The sequence below is a fragment of the Bactrocera dorsalis genome, chromosome 1 (assembly GCF_023373825.1).
Source record: "Bactrocera dorsalis isolate Fly_Bdor chromosome 1, ASM2337382v1, whole genome shotgun sequence".
Classification (NCBI taxonomy): Eukaryota; Metazoa; Arthropoda; class Insecta; order Diptera; family Tephritidae; genus Bactrocera; species Bactrocera dorsalis.
Genome location: NC_064303.1, coordinates 78,014,191 through 78,035,642, shown reverse-complemented (window position 1 = coordinate 78,035,642; position 21,452 = coordinate 78,014,191). Strand labels below are relative to the sequence as shown.

At 38.1% G+C, this 21,452-nt stretch overlaps 2 protein-coding genes across 4 annotated transcripts in view; both read right to left on the bottom strand.

Moving 5' to 3' along the window:
• The window catches only part of LOC125776853 (SAFB-like transcription modulator), a 502,085-nt gene that overhangs the window by 130,563 nt on the left and 350,070 nt on the right, over positions 1-21,452 (bottom strand). The window lies entirely within an intron of this gene.
• Positions 10,463-21,452, bottom strand: part of LOC105229970 (acid-sensing ion channel 4-A) — a 74,911-nt gene continuing 63,921 nt past the window's right edge. Inside the window, exons 1-9 of one of the 3 annotated variants that reach the window (XM_029552997.2) lie at positions 20,239-20,571; positions 19,954-20,085; positions 12,491-12,650; positions 12,216-12,422; positions 11,962-12,110; positions 11,297-11,427; positions 11,085-11,235; positions 10,897-11,013; positions 10,464-10,818 (exon numbers count right to left, since the gene is read on the bottom strand). In XM_029552997.2, the coding sequence (XP_029408857.2) occupies positions 10,648-10,818; positions 10,897-11,013; positions 11,085-11,235; positions 11,297-11,427; positions 11,962-12,110; positions 12,216-12,422; positions 12,491-12,650; positions 19,954-20,085; positions 20,239-20,340 (1,320 nt within the window). In that variant the 5' untranslated portion in view covers positions 20,341-20,571 and the 3' untranslated portion in view covers positions 10,464-10,647. Of the gene's footprint in view, positions 10,819-10,896; positions 11,014-11,084; positions 11,236-11,296; positions 11,428-11,961; positions 12,111-12,215; positions 12,423-12,490; positions 12,651-19,953; positions 20,086-20,238; positions 20,572-21,452 lie in introns of those variants that run through there. The other 2 variants (XM_011210510.4, XM_029553002.2) reach the window with 2 other exon arrangements.

Below are 21,452 nucleotides of genomic sequence, written 5' to 3'. Positions count from 1 at the left end.
GCCAGCTGTCCCTTATATCGCTGAACTATGTCAATGTCGTCGTATAACTCATACAGCTCATCGTTCCATCAAATAAAATTATTTTCTCCAAAAGTAGATTGAAGAAGTCGCACGAAATGGAGTCGCCTTGTCTGAATGCGACTACCTACTTAAAAAAGGCGAACTCAAATCTGAATATGATGGTGTGTTAGAAGAATACCTCCATTTAGATCACATGGAGGAAGTAAACCCAGGGGAGAAAATCGTCAACGGCAAATACTACTCCTTTTATCTGCCACATCACGCAGTAGTAAAGCCAGATAAAAAAAACAACAAAAGTAAGAGTTGTTTTTAATGCTTCGAGAACCACTAGTTCAGGGAATTCCCTAAATGATATCCTATTTACGGGACCCACACTCCAGCCAGATTTAATGCTTCTGATATTAAATTGGCGTATATACAAATACGTATTCAATGGGGACGTTGAAAAAATGTATCGGCAAATAGGCGTACATAAAGACGACCAAGATTTTCAACGTATTATGTTCCGAAGATCCCCCACCAGTCCTTTACGCGACTTCAAATTAAAAACAGTTACATTTGGCGTTAACTGTGCACCATATTTAGCCATTCGAATGCTCCACGAATTGGCAGACAACACAAAGTCCGAATTTCCTCTGGCAACTGAAGTGTTGAAAACTCAAACGTATGTAGACGATATTTTGTCTGGAAGTCACACTCTTCCACAAGCATACGAATCATTATCACAAGTAATCCAAGCCCTCACATCCGCAGGGTTTCCATTAAAAAAGATTACGGCGAATCACCGAAGTATATTAAAAAATATACCAAAAGAAAATTTGTTGGACACTAATTTCCTTATTTTCGAAAAGGAAAGTACAACAAAAACATTAGGCATCCAATGGAATGCGATATCGGACCAGTTCTCATACACGACAGAGTCCATATCCGCATTATCAGCCATAACGAAAAGACAGATTTTATCCTCGGTGGCAAAACTTTTCGACCCCGCAGGATGGCTTTCGCCAATTATGATCCAAGCGAAAATCTTAATACAAGAATTATGACTAGATGGAACCGACTGGGACGAACAAGTGAAACCTCTTCGCTTAGAAAAATGGTCCCAGTTCGCAAAAAATCTGAATGACATTTCTCAGATACAAATTCCACGATGGGTAAACTACTCCCCCGAACACAAAGTCGAATTACATGGCTTTTGTGACGCCTCAGAAAAGGCATACTGCGCTACTATTTATGTGCGCACGCAAAGTGATACCACGACCACAAGCCACTTATTAGTAGCAAAAGCAAAGGTGGCACCTTTAAAAACTATAAGTCTCCCACGACTTGAGTTATGTGGCGTACTACTACTTTCAAAATTAGTAGCCATGGTGCAAATGCATTTAAATATGACAAAATGCAAACTATATATGTGGTCCGATTCAGAAATTGTACTAGCCTGGTTGGAAAAACCACCACATGCATGGAAGGCGTATATTTCTAACCGAACGTCTCAAATTCTTGACCTAGTGGGATCAGCCACCTGGCGTCACGTAGCCAGTGCTGACAATCCTGCCGATCTAGGTACAAGAGGGTGCAAGCCACTGCACCTTGCCACTACCACCCTCTGGTGGAATGGCCCCCGATGGTTGATAGAATCTCCTGATTCTTGGCCACAATCCCCCATGCGCAACATTATCGCCCCAGAAGGTCGAAAAATCGCCACCTTTCACACATTATTGTATGATGCCGACATCCTTGAACGATTTTCCTCGTTTCCAAAAGCGCTCAGAGTAGTCGCTTATATGTTCAAATTCATAGAACAACTCAAAAGCAAAGTTAAGGGATCACATAATTTCCCATGCAACACAGTGACGCACCTAGATTTACAAAAGGCAAAGGTCGCACTAATAACATATACACAAGCGCGCTATTTCAGCCGCGATATATCACTACTAAGAGAATCGAAGCCGATTGATAAAAAGAGCTCACTCTTAGTCCTCAACCCATTTCTGGACACGAAAGGTCTGCTTCGTGCCAATGGTCGGCTTGCTAATTCGAGCCTAACATATAACGAACGCCATCCCATAATAATCCCAGAGAGGTCATCATTTGCCACACTGTTCCTCCACTACATCCACATCTTAATGCTACACGCCGAACATCGTCTCATGCAACAGATGGTACGCCAGGAGTATTATATCCCCCGTCTTAAGCCGCAAATCAAGAAGTGCATCTTCACATGCAAGATTTGCACTATGCACAAACAGAAGATGCGAACGCAGATTATGGCAGCACTTCCACCGGAACGCTGCAATTTCGCTCTGCCTTTCACCACAACAGGTGTTGATTTTGCTGGGCCTTTCCAAGTAAAGGCGTCCATGTTAAGGTCTCCCACTCTCATGAAAGGCTATGTGGCTGTCCTTGTATGTTTCACGACAAAGGCAGTACATCTTGAGCTGTGTAGTAATCTGACGACGGATGCTTTTCTCGCGGCATTTGCTCGCTTCGTCGCTCGACGTGGCTACCCATCAAAGATCATGAGCGACAATGGCAAAACGTTCATTGGAGCTCAACGAGCCACAGAAAAGCAATTTGTGGATTTCTTATCGCAAGTGTCACCCGACATCGTACAAAAGTACGCCCCTCAAGGTATCAACTGGCAATTTATACCCCCAAGCGCTCCTCATATGGGCGGTTTATGGGAATCAGCTGTAAAAAGCTTCAAATGCCATTTCAAGCGGGTAGTTGGAAATTATAAATTCAATTACGAAGGGTTTACGACGCTATTAAATCGAATTGAAGCCGTTCTCAATTCACGGCCACTCACAGTATTATCGCAAGACCCCTCAGATTTCACCGCCTTAACTCCAGGGCATTTTCTAAAAGGAGCACCCATCCTGGCCATTCCGGAGCCAGGCGTGGAGTCGCTATCATTATTAAATCGATGGGAACGAATTAAAATTCTCCATCACGATTTCAGCCGCCGCTGGAAGGACGAGTACATAAAGGATCTCCACAAAAGATACCGTTGGAAGACTCCTGAACAAGCGCCTAAACTTGGAGACTGCGTCCTCATTCATGATGATTGTCTACCCCCTACTGAGTGGCGGCTCGGCCGCATAGAAAAGCTACACTATGGCTCCGACGGTCACATACGCGTCGTGGATCTTCGCACGCAAAACGGAACACTAACCAGACCGCTCGTGAAGCTGTGCTTTTTACCAACCATCGACGACCGCGAATCCGAAAATCGAAAAAACCCAAACTGATAATGTCGCGATATAATACAGTCACACAATTTATCACGAAAACGAGAAGTACGCCAATAACAAACCGCTAAAAAATAATAACCGTTCGAATTAAAACGCCGTATAAACTAACCAAGAATCTTAGCCAAAAAATTGTCGATCAATGCGACGACACGTTCATGCCACATATCGTGGCACGTTCACCATGTCTGCCTATCTGATAGCAATTTATAATCAATAATCTTCTCTATACAGATTATCATGGATATAGATACGCCAGCCGCAAATACGTCAACCGCTCGCGCGGGTACGAATGTGCCACGTAACGGGCCTACACCAGCGCCCCGGACGGTGGTTGCAACAGCATCGGCCGCTGCACCGGTAACCATGCCAGTAACCGCATCGGCACCAATGCCGGCATCTGTACCGGCAACCGCGTCTGCAGCGGTCCTTCTATCAGCACCTCGTGGTGGCACTCGACCACCACCACCCCCATCACGGACCACGGAGACCCTAAGGTGCCCCATCTGTCGGCGCCCACATCGTCTGCACCATTGTGGCATATTTAGGGGTATGCGACCCGTGCAACGGCAGCAAGTTGCCCAGGCCCACGGGCATTGCCAGAACTGCCTGTCACATACCCATGGGACTGCAGCGTGTGAGTCAGAGGGCTCTGCCAAATCTGCCACAGGCCGCATCACACGCTGCTACATCGCAGCGCCGTACGCGAATTGAATCGGCCACCCATCCAGCATGGCCGCATACCCCGCTTCCAATCCGCAGCTCGTGGCGCACCCCAGCGAAGCGGAACCTCGTTGCGGCGCCGGCAGGCTGCACCCCCACCTCGTCGATCTACGGGGCTGAGCAGCGTGGTGGCAACGCTGCAACAGCTCCAGCGTCTTCTAGGCTAAACAGTCGTTTAGGGGGGCCTGGATGGTTAAATGAGCTTCTGCGCCCCCCCCAAAATATACCACATCTACATCCCACACATACACACTATATTCAACACGTCATTTTTCATCCTAAACACACCATATTCAACACGTCATCTTTCATTCCACACACACCAACTCATCATCATCTACACCACACCTTTCACACCACACACGAGGACACTGGACACCATGAACAAAAGCAACTGACGGACGGCGTCGAGCCTCTTTCTCGATGAACCAGTGCGCCTACACGTACTTAAAAAAAAAATCGCTCGATCGCTTACAACGGTGTCAGAGGTGAGTGCCGGTAATTTGTTTGGTGAGTGACATATGTGCATATGTACTTTTCTACTTCGTTTGGTATCGAACGGCTCGGAGAGATCCTTCCTAATCCTGACGGAGCTTTTGGTATTGTTCAACGTCAGTTTGCATAGCCGTGGTAGTTTAGCGGGGATATAAAATTCAGACAACGTGGCGTAAAGGCAGCTCCTTTTTGTGCTGTCAAGAAAAGCTTTGAAATCGACGAAGAGATTGTTGATTTTTTTTTACTGGTCTTTTTCAAGATTTGGCTTTTTTTCTCTCTACTGCGACACGGCACTCCTCATCGTACCAGCTGTTCATTTGGCTTTTCCGAGAACTAATGGTTTCGTTTCCAACTGAATGTAAGGGGCTTGAAATGCCGTCCCAAAAATTGTTCGGCTACCTGTTGTGTATGCAGTTCGATTTTGAAATTTCCTTGTGTTTGTTGACGTGTGTGATTTTGGTGCACACAGGCGGATGCGTATCTTGGGTGCAACAAGATAGTGGTCCAAGTGATGGTAGAACTTCTGTTGTTTACTTTTCATTGGTAGCGTTTTTCCCGTGTCGGGTCCCAAACCCAACGCACAACCCTGTGGAGGGAATGGTTCGGCTTCTCACTATAGCTCGCCTTCAAATGGATGGTTTTTGGCTACGCAGAGGATACTTGGGCTTACACCGGAAGTCGTGAGATGCTTAAGCCATATATAAAATAATCGTTTTGGTCACTCCTAAGTGAATGGCGCTCAGAGAACTTTTTCACTTGCGTGAACTTCTACATATGGCTCCATCCTTCTGAAATAGACTACAATGAATTAAAATGTCTTCGAAGTAAATCAGTCAAAAATTATTTTCAGGATTTGGAAATAAAGGGTTCCCTGGCAAGTACGAAACATGTGAACAAGAAATACATACATATGCAGTGTATTTCATTCTCAAAATTTTTGAGATATTCGAATGTAAACATTATTCTACGTATATTTTTGAGTAAATATTCCCACTACGAATTGTTCAATAGAAAGATATTTTTCCGGTTTAAAAATAATTTAAACTTATCTAAGCCCAAGTATGGGTAAAGATAGGGGAAATTCTTTGACAATACTGCCTATTAAAGCTTATATATTTCAAGAAATAGATTACAGTGTTATAGTTTATATTTTGCATGGACATTTGCCAGGAAAAAGGTACTTATAAACAATACATAATTCTTCTTCTTCTCTTCATAACTGGCGTAGACACCGGTTACGCTATTATAGCCGAGTTAACAACAGCGCGCCAGTCGCTTCTTTTCGCTACGTGGCACCAATTGGATATTCCAAGCGAAGCCAGGCCCTTCTCCATCTGGTCCTATACAACGAAGTGGAGGTCTTCCTATCCCGGCGGGTACTGCGTCGAATATTTTCAGAGCTGGTGTGTTTTCGTTCATTCGAACAACATGACCTAGCCAGCGTAGCCGCTGTCTTTTAATTCGCTGAACTATGTCAATGCCGTCGTATATCTCGTACAGCTCACCGTTCCATCGAATGCGATATTCGCCGTGGCCAATGTGCAAAGGACCATAAATCTTTCGTAGAACCTTTCTCTCGAAAACTCGCAACGTCGACTCATCAGTTGTTGTCATTGTCCAAGCCTCTATACCATATAGCAGAACGGGAATTATGAGCGACTTATAAAGTTTGGCTTTTGTTCGTCGAGAGAGGACTTTACTTTTCAATTGCCTACTCAGTCCGAAGTAGCACCTGTTGGCAAGAGTGATCCTGCGTTGGATTTCCAGGCTGACATTTTTGGTGGTGTTTATGCTAGTTCCCAAATATACTAAACTATCTACAACTCCAAAGTTATGACTGTCAACAGTGACGGCGACGACTGTTTGTCTTGACCTCGTTCACTTCCAGACCCATTTGCTTTACTTCCTTGTCCAGTCTGAAGGGTGTTGAAGCCAATGATATCAATATCATCACCGTACGCCAGCAGCTGTACTACACTCTTAAAGAAGACTGTACCTGCTCGATTAAGTTCTGAAGCTCGAATTATTTTCTCCAGCAGCAGATGAACAATATATAATAAGTCGAGAATTATCCTAATTAGGAATTTTTTGGTAAGAGTTTAATAAATTTTTCTTTGTATTTAAATTGTAAACCAGAATGTATATTATTTTGTTGATAAAACCATGCATATCTGACCGAGCTTAGGGCGGCATTGAGTATAAATTCGCCTTTGATTCCGCTCTAATAACAAATTACTGTCAGAATAATTTGTTAATATACAAAAATACGTATGGCTTAGATCATTAACTTCTCTAAAAGGTTTGGGTTAATAAAAAAGTTTTCCGCATAAGAACCGTTCAGTTTGCATGGCAGCTATAGAGGACCCGTCCACGCTTCACTGTGGCTGATACATAGATAATACAACTACTACCATCTATATGATTTCTATTAGTTGGATTATAACTATTAGTTAATGAGATATAGCGCTTTTGTGAAGCAACTTGTGGTAGTTTAAAAAAAAAATGGATCATAATGCATTTCGTGTGTCAATAAAGCATTGCTTTTTTGGGGAAAATACTGTTGAATTTGGGCTCTGGGAGTTGCAAAGTAGGTGCTCGCAAGTTCATAATCCAACAAAAACAACTAATTCTGAGAAGTGTTTAAGTACTCTCTAATCGCAATAAAGCCGAATTTTTGCGTCGGTGTGTGACAATAGAAACATTTCACACTGGAGTCCAATCGATTCATTCTAAATTTCATTCTATAATTGATCACTTCGTTTGAAACACACATAAAGTTTTCACTGAATAATTTTCAATTTTTTTTAAATACAATTTTACAAATCAAAATATTGAAAAACAACAGAAAAAAGAATTGTATGAAAAAAAACAATTTTTGGAAATTTCCAATTTTTCGACTTTTTCTTAAGAAAAGTTTTTTTTTATTTCTGAACAAACATTCATTTTTACTTACATATATATGTATGTACATATACATATACAAAATATAACGTTTGTTAGGGGAAAAGAAAAGGACTGTTTATAGGCGTTTTCCGGCAACTTTCGTATTTTTTTTTACATAGAACCTTCTAATAATAAATACAACGAAAAAAGAATTAGTGAAATCGGTCCAGCCATTCACGCGTGATGCCGTGACAACCGAAAACGGGATTCATTTTTATATATATAGATTGGCGGTTCCCACAAATGACTGGACTACATTTCGCTAATTTCATAGCCTTAAAATAAGGCAAAGAGTTTTAGAATTGATCAAATTCAATGTATTGAATATTTTCGTATTGGTTCACCTCAAACAAAAACAACATTTTGACGTATTTTAATAGAAATCTTTAATTTCTCCTTTTGAGTCAGCACAAGCATGCCAACGTTTAATATAGTTTTCCATACACTGGTTATAATTCTCGGTTGGGATATTTCAGTGTCTTTAGTAAATTTTGGTGTTCAGTTTCGGCTCATGTTTGGAGCGCCAGATTGTTGTGTAGTTATAATGTCATATCCATGAACCCACGTCTTGTGTAATGATGCGTTTCGTGAATAGCTACTCAAGCATCTCTTTTATGACTTTTAGTCGACGTCCTTAAAGCAAACGATTCAGATCTTTTTTACATTGGACCACTTTATTCCCAAAATATTAAACTTAATGTGTTAAGTCGATCCATAAGAGATGTTGAGATCCTTTGATTTCTTTCTAACACGATGATTTTCGAGCATTGTTCCTTTAAATTTTTCGATGTTATCGTCATTAACAGAAGTGGATGGGCAACTTGCATTTGGCAAGTTTTAATGAATTGACTAAATTCACTGATTTAATATAAGATTTTTCGATAAAAGTGATATAATTCCTTAAAAAAAAAAAAAACACATATACTAATTATTAAGGAAATTCAAATGTTTTTCATTTAATGTGTAGTACAATCGATGCAATTAAGTTCTGAATATATCTTCATTTAAATGGCCTCCACGTTTTACCGCCAGGCTGTGGTTTGGGATAGTCTCAAATTTCATATTGTATATAGTATTCAGTATAGGACCGATTTCTGACATAGGGATATGCTATTATCAAAATAGAATTCTATCCAAGTTTACTTTATACATATATCTCACACATTGATCGATATTTTCGCTAAAAAAGCAGCACTGGGGTTCACATCTTCGGTATCTGAGGATTTGAACGGTTATGCTCTGATTTTGAGAATCACTGCATGCTAATATATGTATTATATTATTCGCTAATTCAAATTATTCAAGGTCAATGCAGAGCATGCTTGCCCTGTGGACATGCATATTTCTCGGCATGGCGAGCATAAACACACACTTATGTACATATGTATGTAACCGCTAGATTTCGCTCAAGCAATTATACGTACTAGAGTCGACAGTGGTCGAAATTCGACCAATAGAAAATACAATTTATTAACAATGTTAAAGGTTTTAAATTTTATTGAATAATTTGAGCAAAATGTGAACAAAACCTTAAGAAAATTGTAGAAAACAAATTAAAATAAAAAAAATAAAATTTATAATTCATTCTCGTGCAAAATCATTTAGTTTGTTTCTGGTTTTGGTTTTTTGATAAATCGAATCAATTTTTTCAGTGTTTGCTATTTTTAAAACATTGTGATTTTATATTCGTATAACGATCGCAACTAAAACTACGTAAATATGGAAATAATTGCACTACATATTTATTTTTAAATTAAAATGTTAAAATGTTAAAATTAAAAGAAAATTAAATTTAAAAAATGCTTAAGTAGTTGCAATTTCTGATTACTTCTTGAAACGACTAAACTTATGAAACTAAAACATGTTTTTAACATTTGAATTTAAAAAATATTAGCACTTTAGCCTTGGTTTGGTTCCAAGATAGGTGATGTGCTTGGATCCTGTTTTCACGGATCTTTTCTGATCAGATGTTGATTTTCCAGGTCTGAAGCCACAGTGATAAGGCCTAATCAGTTTGTTGACGGTGGGCCTTTATCTTATGCCATCCGTACCGTGTTGTGGTCGATTGTAACATTGCGAGGTAGGCAAACTGATTTTTCTCCTCTGCGTTACGTCACTTCTCATCGTACCAGCTGTTCTTTTGCCTTTTCCGAAAAAAATGGTTTGCGTATGTAAGGAGCTTGAAATGCCGTTCTACAGTTCCCTTATACCGAGCTGCTGCACAACATAACCGATCTGATTGGTGGCCTTTTGATTCGAAGATAACCAGCTTGCTTGATGAATTTTCCTATGTTGGAATCTAGTCCTACAGATAACCGTACTTCGCGCCTTGGCGAAGTCGATCAGCCTCAACCCATTTGGGGATTTGAATTTTTTTTGGTCATAACGAGGCGAGGTTTTATACCGTTATATTAATTACTTCCTGATTTGTGTGTTGGAAAGGAAAAGAATCAAGGAACTTAAAATTGTGCTATGTGGGAAGTAGGTGTGGTTTCAGTCCGATTTTGTATCGTGAGATATGAAGAGAATGCTACTTATGGTCGGTCGGGTCCCGATATGCGATTTCGCCAAAGAGTGGGCGGTGCTATGCCCATCGTCTAATTTTCACACCGGCTCCCGTAAAGCAAAAACATATGTAGTTACTACTATTTAACACTTTGATCGTGTATTGTTTCACCTCTCATATAAGAGGGTTGTCAAATTTCCTGTAGCACTTTTTGAATGCTGCAGATTAATCTGGGCGCACCAAAGCATCTACGAACTGATCTCTTACAGCTGTCTGCCTTTGTCGAAATTATCTGTGTCGCCACTTTCTTGCCTTAGAAGATCTTCATCCTGGCTTTGCGGATACCGAAGATGATTTTGTTGTCAGCTTTCTATAGAACCCCTAACAACTCCTCGCATGTGGACACTAGTATACATAAATCTAAAAATTTTATCGATTTCTTTTACACAGTTTAAATGGGCCCGCCCGAGTCAAGTTGAGTTACTTAGAACGAAAAAACCAAAATGTAATTATATTTGTTTATGACGCTTTATTAGAAAGGCGGAGAAATGGATGTAAATTTGATAAGAATTTAAGTGCTGCTAAGTTTACTCAATGCGGGATACCACATACAAGGAACAGCTTTATTTATTAAAAGGTATAAAGTGATTAAATACTACTTACACTACTTAATAAAAAATAATAAATGAAAATAAGTAATGCAAGAGTTTATTCGTCGATATATGTTTTCTTCTCTCTGGATATTGTGGCTATTTCAAGAGTTGTATCTGTTATATCAGTTGCATCACTTTTTTGGGATTGACGTTCTGCGTCGTCTTGTAACTGCTTCTCGTGTTTTAATTGCTTTTTTATTAATCCTCCGCAGAAAAATAAGGTAAGCTATAAGGTAAGTTAAGGCATTGAATATAAGAAAAATATATATGGCTTTTTTATAAATAAGATTAAACAATTACTAACATGTTCCAAAATGCCGATTAATCCTAGAACAGAGAGACCTAGCAGAAAACCCAATGAGCCACCAATGTCAGCTATAAATTGGGTTGTGTCATAACTCGGGCGTTCTTCCACCATCTGCTGAAAAGAACACGACACGTAGATATAAATTTTCCTACCATTTGTGAAACTCTTTGCGATTTTAATATTACCGAAACCAGTTTTGTGGAATAGTAAATCCATACTTGGGTATATTGCTGACCTGAATTAAGTTGTTTTCTGCTTTGTATAAATGTCGAATAAATACGCGCGTTACAAGGACGTTTGCAATCGCATTCAATGTCGTCGTCACTTTCATAGTAGCTAGATAATAAAATGGCATTTAAAATTTGTAGTGAAAACTTTAGTTCATTTATGTTCTTACATTCCGTAATCCTTTATTAAGGCCCGCATTGACTTGTTGTTATCGCATGGTTGCTGCGATATACCGGTCATCCAAGGACCAGTGCAATTGTTTTTTGTAGCCAAGTCATCGAAAACACATAACTCTGCGCACTGAGAAAATATTACGTTTTTCATAAATCGAAATTTTTCATTTCTATGCAGTATATACATATATATTTGTGTAAATATCTGCAAAAAATTGATCTAGGTTTGTTTGAGATAAGAGAGGGGAAAAGAAATTGCACCCTGAACAACAATGTCAAGAAGATATACTATTCCAATTTTGTATTAAATATACTAAAGAATAAAAAAGTGATAGGTGAGCGATAAACTATATACAGATAAAAGAAGATTAGTTCAAAACAAAAATATTGGTATCACCAAACATACCAGTAAATCGAGAGAATTGTGCATATCAAAAGAGGAGACTATACTCCATATATGTATGTTTGGGTGAGCTTCTTCTTCCATTTGAGGGCAATATACATATTTATATACCTACATAGTTATAGTTTGTGCGTATTTTTTGTGGCCTATGGTTTTCACTTCGCCCGAAATTAGCCCTACTATTTTAAGCTTTTATAACAAGTGATCTTCTTTTCTTTAAAAGATCTACACCGTGGTAAGTAGTAAAAGGTTATATACCTTCATGTCACTATAACTTAGTGTGGCTGAACAAGGTGTTTCTTTAGATTCAATATTTTTGAATTGTTGACTTTGGAGTTTTATTTCAATTTCTTCGTCAATTTCAGCGAAAATATATTCTGAACGTGCTGCCCCTTTAACATTGAGTTCTAAAAAAAAAAAATAAATAAGATTTCATGAAATAAGGTATAAGGAAAAATTAAAAGGTTTTCAATATATGTAGTAGTTTAAAAACTTTATTTATTTTTATTTACCTGTAAACTCATGACGATGATCATGTATATAAACATGCCATCCTGGATTTTTTTCCAACATCATTTCCATAGTTGAGCCCGGTATAATGTGATGAGTAAGCATTAGAGAATAACCAGAAGTACGAGTTGTACGTTTTAACTCTATTTTAGGATTCAAAGTGTAACAGCGGCCCATGTAGAAGTGTAAGCTGCTTTTGATTTCTAAATCTTGATATACGCAGTTATATATTTAAATAAATTGAATAATATTGAATATATTTTTTATCTTAACTCACTCTTTGTTAATCCATCAAGTCCATATTGTTCACCTAATATGGTTTCTTCTAAATCAAAGGTTGAATTCATAAAGAAATCATCTAGTTCTAAGTCGTTGAAAGGGAAGTTATTCCAGCAAGTTATATATTTTGGATGCGGGCATATACCACCCGACAAACTCTAAAAGAAAAATTAAAAAAAAAATGTAATTGAATATATTTTATATTACTTTTAACAGACTGTGACATAACTTATTAGTTCTTTAATTGTGTATATTAAAATTTTTGAATTCAAAGCATCTGCATAATAATGCGATCTTTCCAAAACGAAAATTTTAAAGGTACAAGTATTCTGATAGCTTGTAAATCGGACCTGCCTCTTATTGAAACTCTTTTTAATTCCTCAGGATTAAGACTTCAATTTAACAAAAATTCGATAAGTTTTCAATTATTACATGAATCGAATTGGAAAAAAAACTAGAATAATTACATCCTAATAAATGTTTACATTTTCATCAACGCACAGTTTTATTTATTAGAAGAACTAGAATTACAGTGTCGAACAAAACTCATTGGACTAACTCGAGTCATAACTTATTACATATGTAAATAGATGCATTGGAAGAATAATTTCAGGCTGCATTTTTTTGATAGCATGGGGTAACATTTGGATTTGTATTCTGTAAATAGGTCCTTTTATCTGACCAGAAAAGCATGCCCACACCTTTATATTACCCCCGCCATGCTTTACTGTACCCTGCAAATAACGACGGCATAAACGCTTTCCTGTTGCTCTTCGTACACGTGTCACTTCATTTGAGTTTTGCAAATTAAATTTGAACTCATTTGAAAACAATATTGACTTCCACTGCTCTGGAGACCAATTGATATGCATTTTCGCAATTCCAAACGTGCTAATAGTTTTTTGGAAATATATGGTTTTTTCGCAGCACGGAAGCTAAATAGACCAGCATCAACGGTGTGTTGCTGTACTATACGCGTACTCGCTCTTAGTGGTAAGCTATCTACAACTTTTTATGCTGATATCTTTGCGCACTATGCGTAAGTCATCCTTTACCGAATTGACTCTAGGACGTCCTCCAATATTAAGTTTTTTAACGGTTCCTTTTGCTTTGTTCTTGCGTAAAAAAGCAAAAACAGTTGATTTCCCAAGAGAATAATTTTTGCAAAGATCCTTTGCCGCACACCTTTTGTGAATTCGCTTACTATTAATAATTTAAGTTCAGTTGAATGTGTTTTCCAACCATTTCCATCTAAAACAATTTTTAGTACCATTATTCGGGAAATGTTTATATATCACACCTCACCCGTTCTCATTAGGGGTATTCAGACCGAACTTATTAATCTGGTAGTTCGTTAGTTGATACTTCGTTAAAATACTTAACTGTGAACATACTTTTTGCTGTGCATCAGCAGTGGGTGTAAGTTTTGTTTCAAAACAGCTGATTAAATTATGTTAAATACTTACTTTTGAAAAACTTGTCAAAAACTAATTTGTAGTAGACAGCAAACGTATTTTTTCGCAAAGAATTAAGTTAATTTTTGATGCAACAATGCAAACAAAACAGCTGAGTGATGTTACCAAGTAACGAAAATACTATCATGCTTGCCAGTCTGATACTTCGTTACTCGATAAAACGGTAACCTGTTAATTTTACAAAAACAAAACCCACGCAAAACACTACCGAGTAACGACAAACGAACTAACAAAGGTGGTCTGAATACTCCTATTAACATACACAATTCGAATAAGTCTGATCTACGATTTTTAATTCTTAGTACCTGCTAAATTCTTTTCCTGCCAGATAACGGTAAATTAATTCAATGGAAGTGGTTATTTAAATAATCAAAGTGTTAGTCCAATGAGTTACTCGTACGAATTTTTACTTTTTCCACTTCTGGTTTAATTTATAAATTTTACATAAAAGTTGAAAAATAAAATTAAATTTTTTCTTAATATAGAATATGCGATGTTTCTGTAGAAAAAAAATCTTCTAATGCATCTACATATGTGAAATGTTATGACGGAATTTGTGTGACACTCGAGCTAGTCCAATTAGTTTTGTCCGACAATGTAGATGTAAATGAAATATAATATGAAAATACACATATGTAAATGTAATCCATGTGAGTCAATCATTCCATAATGAGACAAATAATCAGCAATCATGAGATCCAGTTCGCAGGCACCTTATACTTCTTCTTCTTAATTGGCGTAGACACCGCTTACGCGATTATAGCCGTGTTAACAACAGCGCGCCAGTCGTTTTTTCTTTTCGCTACGTGGCGCCGATTGGATCTTCGAAGAGTAGCCAGGTCCTCCTCCATCTGGTCCTTCCAACGAAGTGGAGGTCTTCCTCTTCCTCTGTTTCCCCGGATGGTACAGCGTTGAATACTTTCAGAGATGGAGTGTTTTCGTCCATTCGGGCAACATGACCTAGCCAGCGTAGCCGCTGTCTTTTAATTCGCTGAACTATGTCAATGGCGTCGTATATCTCGTACAGCTCATCGATCCATCGAATGCGATATTCGCCGTGGCCAACGCGCAAAGGACCATAAATCTTTCGCAGAACTTTTCTCTCGAAAACTCGCAACGTCGACTCATCAGTTGTTGACATTGTCCAAGCCTCTGCACTATATAGCAGGACGGGAATTATGAGTGACTTATAGAGTTTGGTTTTTGTTCGTCGAGAGAGAACTTTACTTCTCAATTGCCTACTCAGTCCAAAGTAGCACCTGTTGGCAGAGTTATCCTGCGTTGGATTTCCTGGCTGGCATTGTTGGTGTTGGTGGTGTTTACGCTGGTTCCAAAGTAGACGAAATTATCTACGATTTCAAAGTTATGACTGTCAACAGTAACGTGAGAGCCAAGTCGCGAGTACGTTGACTGTTTGTTTGATGACAGGAGATATTTCGTCTTGCCCTCGTTCACTGCCAGACCCATTTGCCTTGCTTCCTTGTCCAGTCTGGAGAAAGCAGAACTAACGGCGCGGGTGTTGAGGCCGATGATATCAATATCTATTTTCTCCAGCAGCAGATTGAAGAAGTCGCATGACAAGGAGTCGCCTTGTCTGAAACCTCATTTGGCATCGAACGGCTTGGAGAGGTCCTTCCCGATTCTGACGGAGCTTTTGGTGCTGCTCAACGCTGCTTTACACAGCCGTATTAGTTTTGCGGGGATATCAAATTCAGACATCGCGGCATAAAGGCAGCTCTTTTTGAGAGGAGGTGGAGGTGGAGGAGGAGGAAGGTGGTCTGTGTCGATTCTCCTTTCACGGGCTTTTTCCAAGATTTGACGCATGGTGAATATCTGGTAGGTTGTAATTTTCCAGGTCTACAGACACACTTATAAGGTCCAATCAGTTTGTTGACGGTGGGCTTTAATCTTTCACACAATACGCTCGATAGAACCTTATACGCGATGTTGAGGAGGCTTATCCCACGGTAGTTGGCACAGGTTGTGGGGTCTCCCTTTTTATGGACTGGGCATAACACACTTAAATTCCAATCGTTGGGCATGCTTTCGCCCGACCATATTTTACAAATAATCTGATGTATGCTCCTTATCAGTTGTGGTCGATCATAACGTTGCGAGGTAGATAGTCTGCTTTCTCCCCGCTGCGACACGGCACTCCTCGTCGTACCAGCTGTTCTTTTGCATTTTCCGAAAACCAATGGTTTCGGTTGCAGCTGTACGTAAGTAGTTTGAAATGTCGTCCCACAGTTCCCTTATACCGAGTTGTTGACGAGTGCTCTCAGAGAGCAGGAGTGCAAGCCGAGTAGAAAATCGTTCGGCTGTCTGTTGTGATTGCAGCTTCTCGGCGTCGAACCTTCCTTGTGTTTGTTGACGTGCGTTTTTTGCTGCACAGAGGCGGGTGCGAATCTTGGCTGCAACAAGATAGCGGTCCGAGTCGATGTTAGGACTTCGGAGCGTATGCACGTCTAGAACACTGGTGACGTGTCTTCCGTCTATCACAACAGCCAGGTAGTTTGATATATTTTCTTGTGCTGGAATCTAGTACTACAGATAACCATATTTCGGTCCCCGGCAAAGTCGATCAGCCTCAATCCATTTCGGGATATTTCGTCATGGAGGCTGAATTTACCGACCTTAGTGCCAAAAATACCTCCAAGCGCTCATAGAAGGCATCTTTGGTCACATTGTCTTTCTCTTCCGTCGGACGGCGGTGATGTCAGCCTTTATTTTCACAATGACATCAACCAGATGGGCAGCGGCACCTTTCCAATTAAGGGACCGGACATTCCAGGTGCATGCCCTCAATTCGTAGTCCTTATTTCGTTTGCCATGGTCGTCATCAAAAGGGGGGTCACTCATCCTAGGCTTGTTGTTCCTTTTCATTGGTATGATTTTTTACGTGGCGGGTCCCAAACCCATCGCACAACCCTGCGGAGGGGATGTTTCGCCTTTAAACGGATGTTCTTAGGCTGGCCAGAGGATACTTAGTCAAAGGCCGGAAGTCGTGAGCTGCTTGAGTATAATATAAAAGAATCGTTTCTGGCCACTCCCAAGTGAATGGCGATCAGAGAACTTTCCTCACTTTCATGAACTTCTACACATGACTCCATCCTCCAGGCACCTTATACTACCCAACCCTTAATTACGTGAGATTGCGAAACTTAGTTGAAAACCTTGAAGTCGTATGATATAGTGAATAAAAATGAAGGAAACAAGTGAAGCAGGGTTAAGTTCGGGTGTAACACTTTATACTCATGTATCTTGCTATAAGTCCAGGAAATTCCTTCAGGTGCTGGCAAAATTTGGTATTAAAATATGGTAAAATCAACCTGATTTCATCAGCGGTCATATCACCATTCCCGGTTTGGTTAATGTTGTACCGAATATATACATATGTATATAATGTAACATTTTTAAGCATCTTCGCTACGTATCAAAAATTAATGATATCTGGCTTTATCTCGTTAATATACATTAAAAAATCAAAAACATGCTTTATTAACAAAAAAAATATGAATGAAAATTTCTAATTTCTTTTGCTACTTTAATACATTTATTTATATTGCAAGCTTTTTTATATGCTTATGGTATAACCAACAAAGAGATATATAAAATGTAATATTTAGTATTATAAAAAAAATTAAAAAGCTACAAAAATGAACCAACAAAATTTCACAACACAATATATCATAATTTAAAAAAGTTTAATAAATATAATAAACGAAAAATATACAAATGTATATTTTATACTAAAATAAAATTAATTGTCTTTTTTTAATTTTCTAAGTTAAAACTCTCCCTATTTGGCCACCAAATGTTTTATACATTGGAGGAGGAAGCTTGTTTATTTGGAATATATAGTAGTTGTTTCATGTCCATTTTACTACCTGAACTTAGCACACCGAAAATTTCTTTAAGTCATTCACCATAAATAAATAAAATGTGCTGCTTATGTATATATCTCGTTGTAAAATGCCCATTAAAATATTTGCTACAAAACAATTTGCATCAACAGAAAGTAATTTTTCAACTAAGCTTTCTATTAAAATGTAATAAAAATATGTTTTTTAAGCAAAAGTTGTGCATATGTTTGGGAAAATGTATACAAATATGCTGTAACAAATTAATGCCATCTTGAGGTATTATTCTTAATTGGCATACTTTGTTAATTCTAATATTTTTATAACTTTCAACAAAAAATATGTACATACATAATATGTATTACATATGTACCTGCTCATTAAATCGAGAGAAGGAAGAGGTTCTTACCATTTCTAATTTTCAACTAAGTATATAACTTTAATTATAGGGAGCCCATTCCATTAACGTTACAAAATCTATCAAAGACAACACGTTAGGGTGTATTTATAGATTTTAATAAATAAAGACTGAAATAAAAATAACAGGCAGATCGGGTGTAGTCAACTTTTTTGTACTTTTGCAATTTGTAAGGATCAAAGCAAAGGAAATACTTTTCAGTGTTGCACAACCTTTATAATAAACAAACAACGGAGGGCTAAGGGGATGTAACCAAAAATTTTATACTCCACCAATTTAAATATACTCGCTTATATGTGTATAATATATATAATATATTTCTCATTCTCATGTCCTCCGAATTTCATTAACATACTTTACATATTGACCAATATAACTATAAGTTATAAGTGATACATCGCCTGATTTTATTAATTTTATCACAAGGATAGAAAGATTTTCCATCTGATTTTCATTAAGATAAGTACCACATTGACCCATATATAAACCGGAAGTTCAACAAGTAAGGAAGGGCTAAGTTCGGGTGTCACCGAACATTTTATACTCTCGCATGATAAAGTGATAATCGAGATTTCATTATCCGTCATTTCCATATTTTTTAATTTGCTGTAAAATTAATTAGATTAGATTCCTCAGATATCGTTTTTGGTCCATAAGTGGGGGACGCCACGCCCATTTTAAATTAAAAAAAAAGCCTGGGTGCAGCTTCCTTCTGTCATTTCTTCCGTAAAATTTAGTGTCTCTGACGTTTTTTGTTTGTCGGCAACGCACTTTTAGTGATTTTAAAGATAACCTTTGTATGGGAGGTGGGCGTGGTTATTATCCGATTTCTTCCATTTTTAACGGTATATGGAAATGCCTGAAGGAAACGACTCTATAGTTTAGTTGACATAAAACAACTTAGTAGGGGGCGCCCACTTTTCCAAAAAAAATTACGTCCAAATATGCCCCGCCCTAATGCGATCCATTGTGCCAAATTTCACTTTAATATCTTTATTTATGGCTTAGTTATGACACTTTATAGGTTTTCGGTTTTCTCCATTTTGTGGGCGTGACAGTGGGCCGATTTTGCCCATCTTCGAACTTAACCTTCTTATGGAGCCAAGAAATAGGTGTACCAAGTTTCATCATGATATCTCAATTTTTACTCAAGTTACAGCTTGCACGGACGAACGGACAGACAGACATCCGGATTTCAACTCTACTCGTCACCCTGATCACTCTGGTATATATAACCCTATATCTGACTCTTTTAGTTTTAGGACTTACAAGCAACCGTTATGTGAACAAAACTATAATACTCTCCTTAGCAACTTTCTTGCGAGAGTATAAATATTATCATTTCAATACTAGATCTCCTTATACAATTTATCTATATATTTGGTATCTGAGGGCTTGAAAATTACGGTCCGATTTTTACAATTTTTTATTTCGATAAATTTTATGGATTTAAAAATTGCGTAACATTCTGTCCAAATATTGTTATACCCCAAACTGAGTTAAAATTGTTTGAACAGTACCTGAAATGTGTGATTTAAGCTATGTATTTATTTTGTGAGTTATAGCACTTTCAGTGATATAAGCGAGGAGTTTTAAAATTATATTTTACACGGAGAGTTATCGCATCGCCGTTCATAGGCCTTTCTTCGTTTTGCAAATGTTGATAACAATTAAAATGTTTTCACAATTTACTTAATGGAAAACTTACATTTAGTACATCTTCTTTGTATGGTGGCTCGCGGCATATGGTGACAGCTGGCATTTCTACAGTGTCGTTCAGACTAAAGTATGAGTGAGTTGATATCGGTGGACTATTCAGTTTGGTAAAGCATTCCGACAACTGGTTGAGAAAAACAAGAGATTATCATACTTTCATAACCATTTGCATTCGATTCTTGAGTGTCTTTGCAACATTAATTGTTAATTATTAAGACTTCATATTTCTCACTGCAAGCTCCAATAAATCTTCACTCCATGAAAACACTTTATGTACCTGAACAATCACAATAACTGAGCACACAAAAAGGACTAAATAGCGTATTAGTTTTCCAGGATCTCTTAATATCCAATCCAACAGCTCTAACCAATATCCCATAGTCGTTATTTGTTGAGAGTTGAAAGTGCTGTTATATTCGTATTAAGCGGCTGTTAATATGCACCACCGAGTTCAAACTGAAGTACTGCTGCGACCGTGAAGTGTTATTGACGTATTGTTTTCTTGCTAAACACCAAAGCATCCCGTATTAGTTCCCACGACAAGTCTCGTTTGTTAATAGATAATGCTTATGATTTATATCCATATCCGTAGAACACTTTCGCTCTGCGTACTTGTAACGCCTAGCTCATTGCAAATCAGCCTCGGTTATTTGAATTGCTTGTGACAAGGAATACATATGTGTGATAAGATTTACCTATAGTAATTATATGAATTTACATACGGTTTATTTACTCATTCAAGCAGTGATATCGCAATTATACGTATGTTTCTACATTAAGGTGCGCCTTAAACAATAAACCTACGGTGCAATATATGAAGATATCTCCCTTTCCGCCGTTGTTCGACAACCTATAAAGTCATTGAATTAAGCTCCAAAATAAGATATGAAACTGTAATTTGGTGCAGAGGTGTTATATCTCAGAAACCACTTGCCCTGTTATATCACATTCTTACATACATATTTCTTCTTTGGGTTGATTTTTATACTCTCGCAACAAAGTTGTTAAGGAGAGTATTATAGTTTTGTTCACATAACGGTTGTTTGTAAGTCCTAAAACTAAAAGAGTCAGATATAGGGTTATATATACCAAAGTGATCAGGGTGACGAGTAGAGTAGAAATCCGGATGTCTGTCTGTCCGTCCGTCCGTCCATGCAAGCTGTAACTTGATTAAAAATGGAGGTATCATGATGAAACTTGGTACACGTATTTCTTTGGCTCCATAAGAAGGTTAAGTTCAAAGATGGGCAAAATCGGCCCATCAAATATGAAATGTTCGGTGACACCCGAACTTAGCCCTTCCTTACTTGTTTTCGTTTGTCTTCAATATTATTTTATTCAATCTGCTTTTTTTAAGCGTAACAATAAGTTATAAAATCTTAAATCTATTTAAAAACTAGACAGGCTCAAGCAAGTGATTGAGCTGTTTTGGTGATACGTTGCTCTTTAATACGCTGGCATGTCTCTTCTTTTAAGGCGTGTTTTATCACA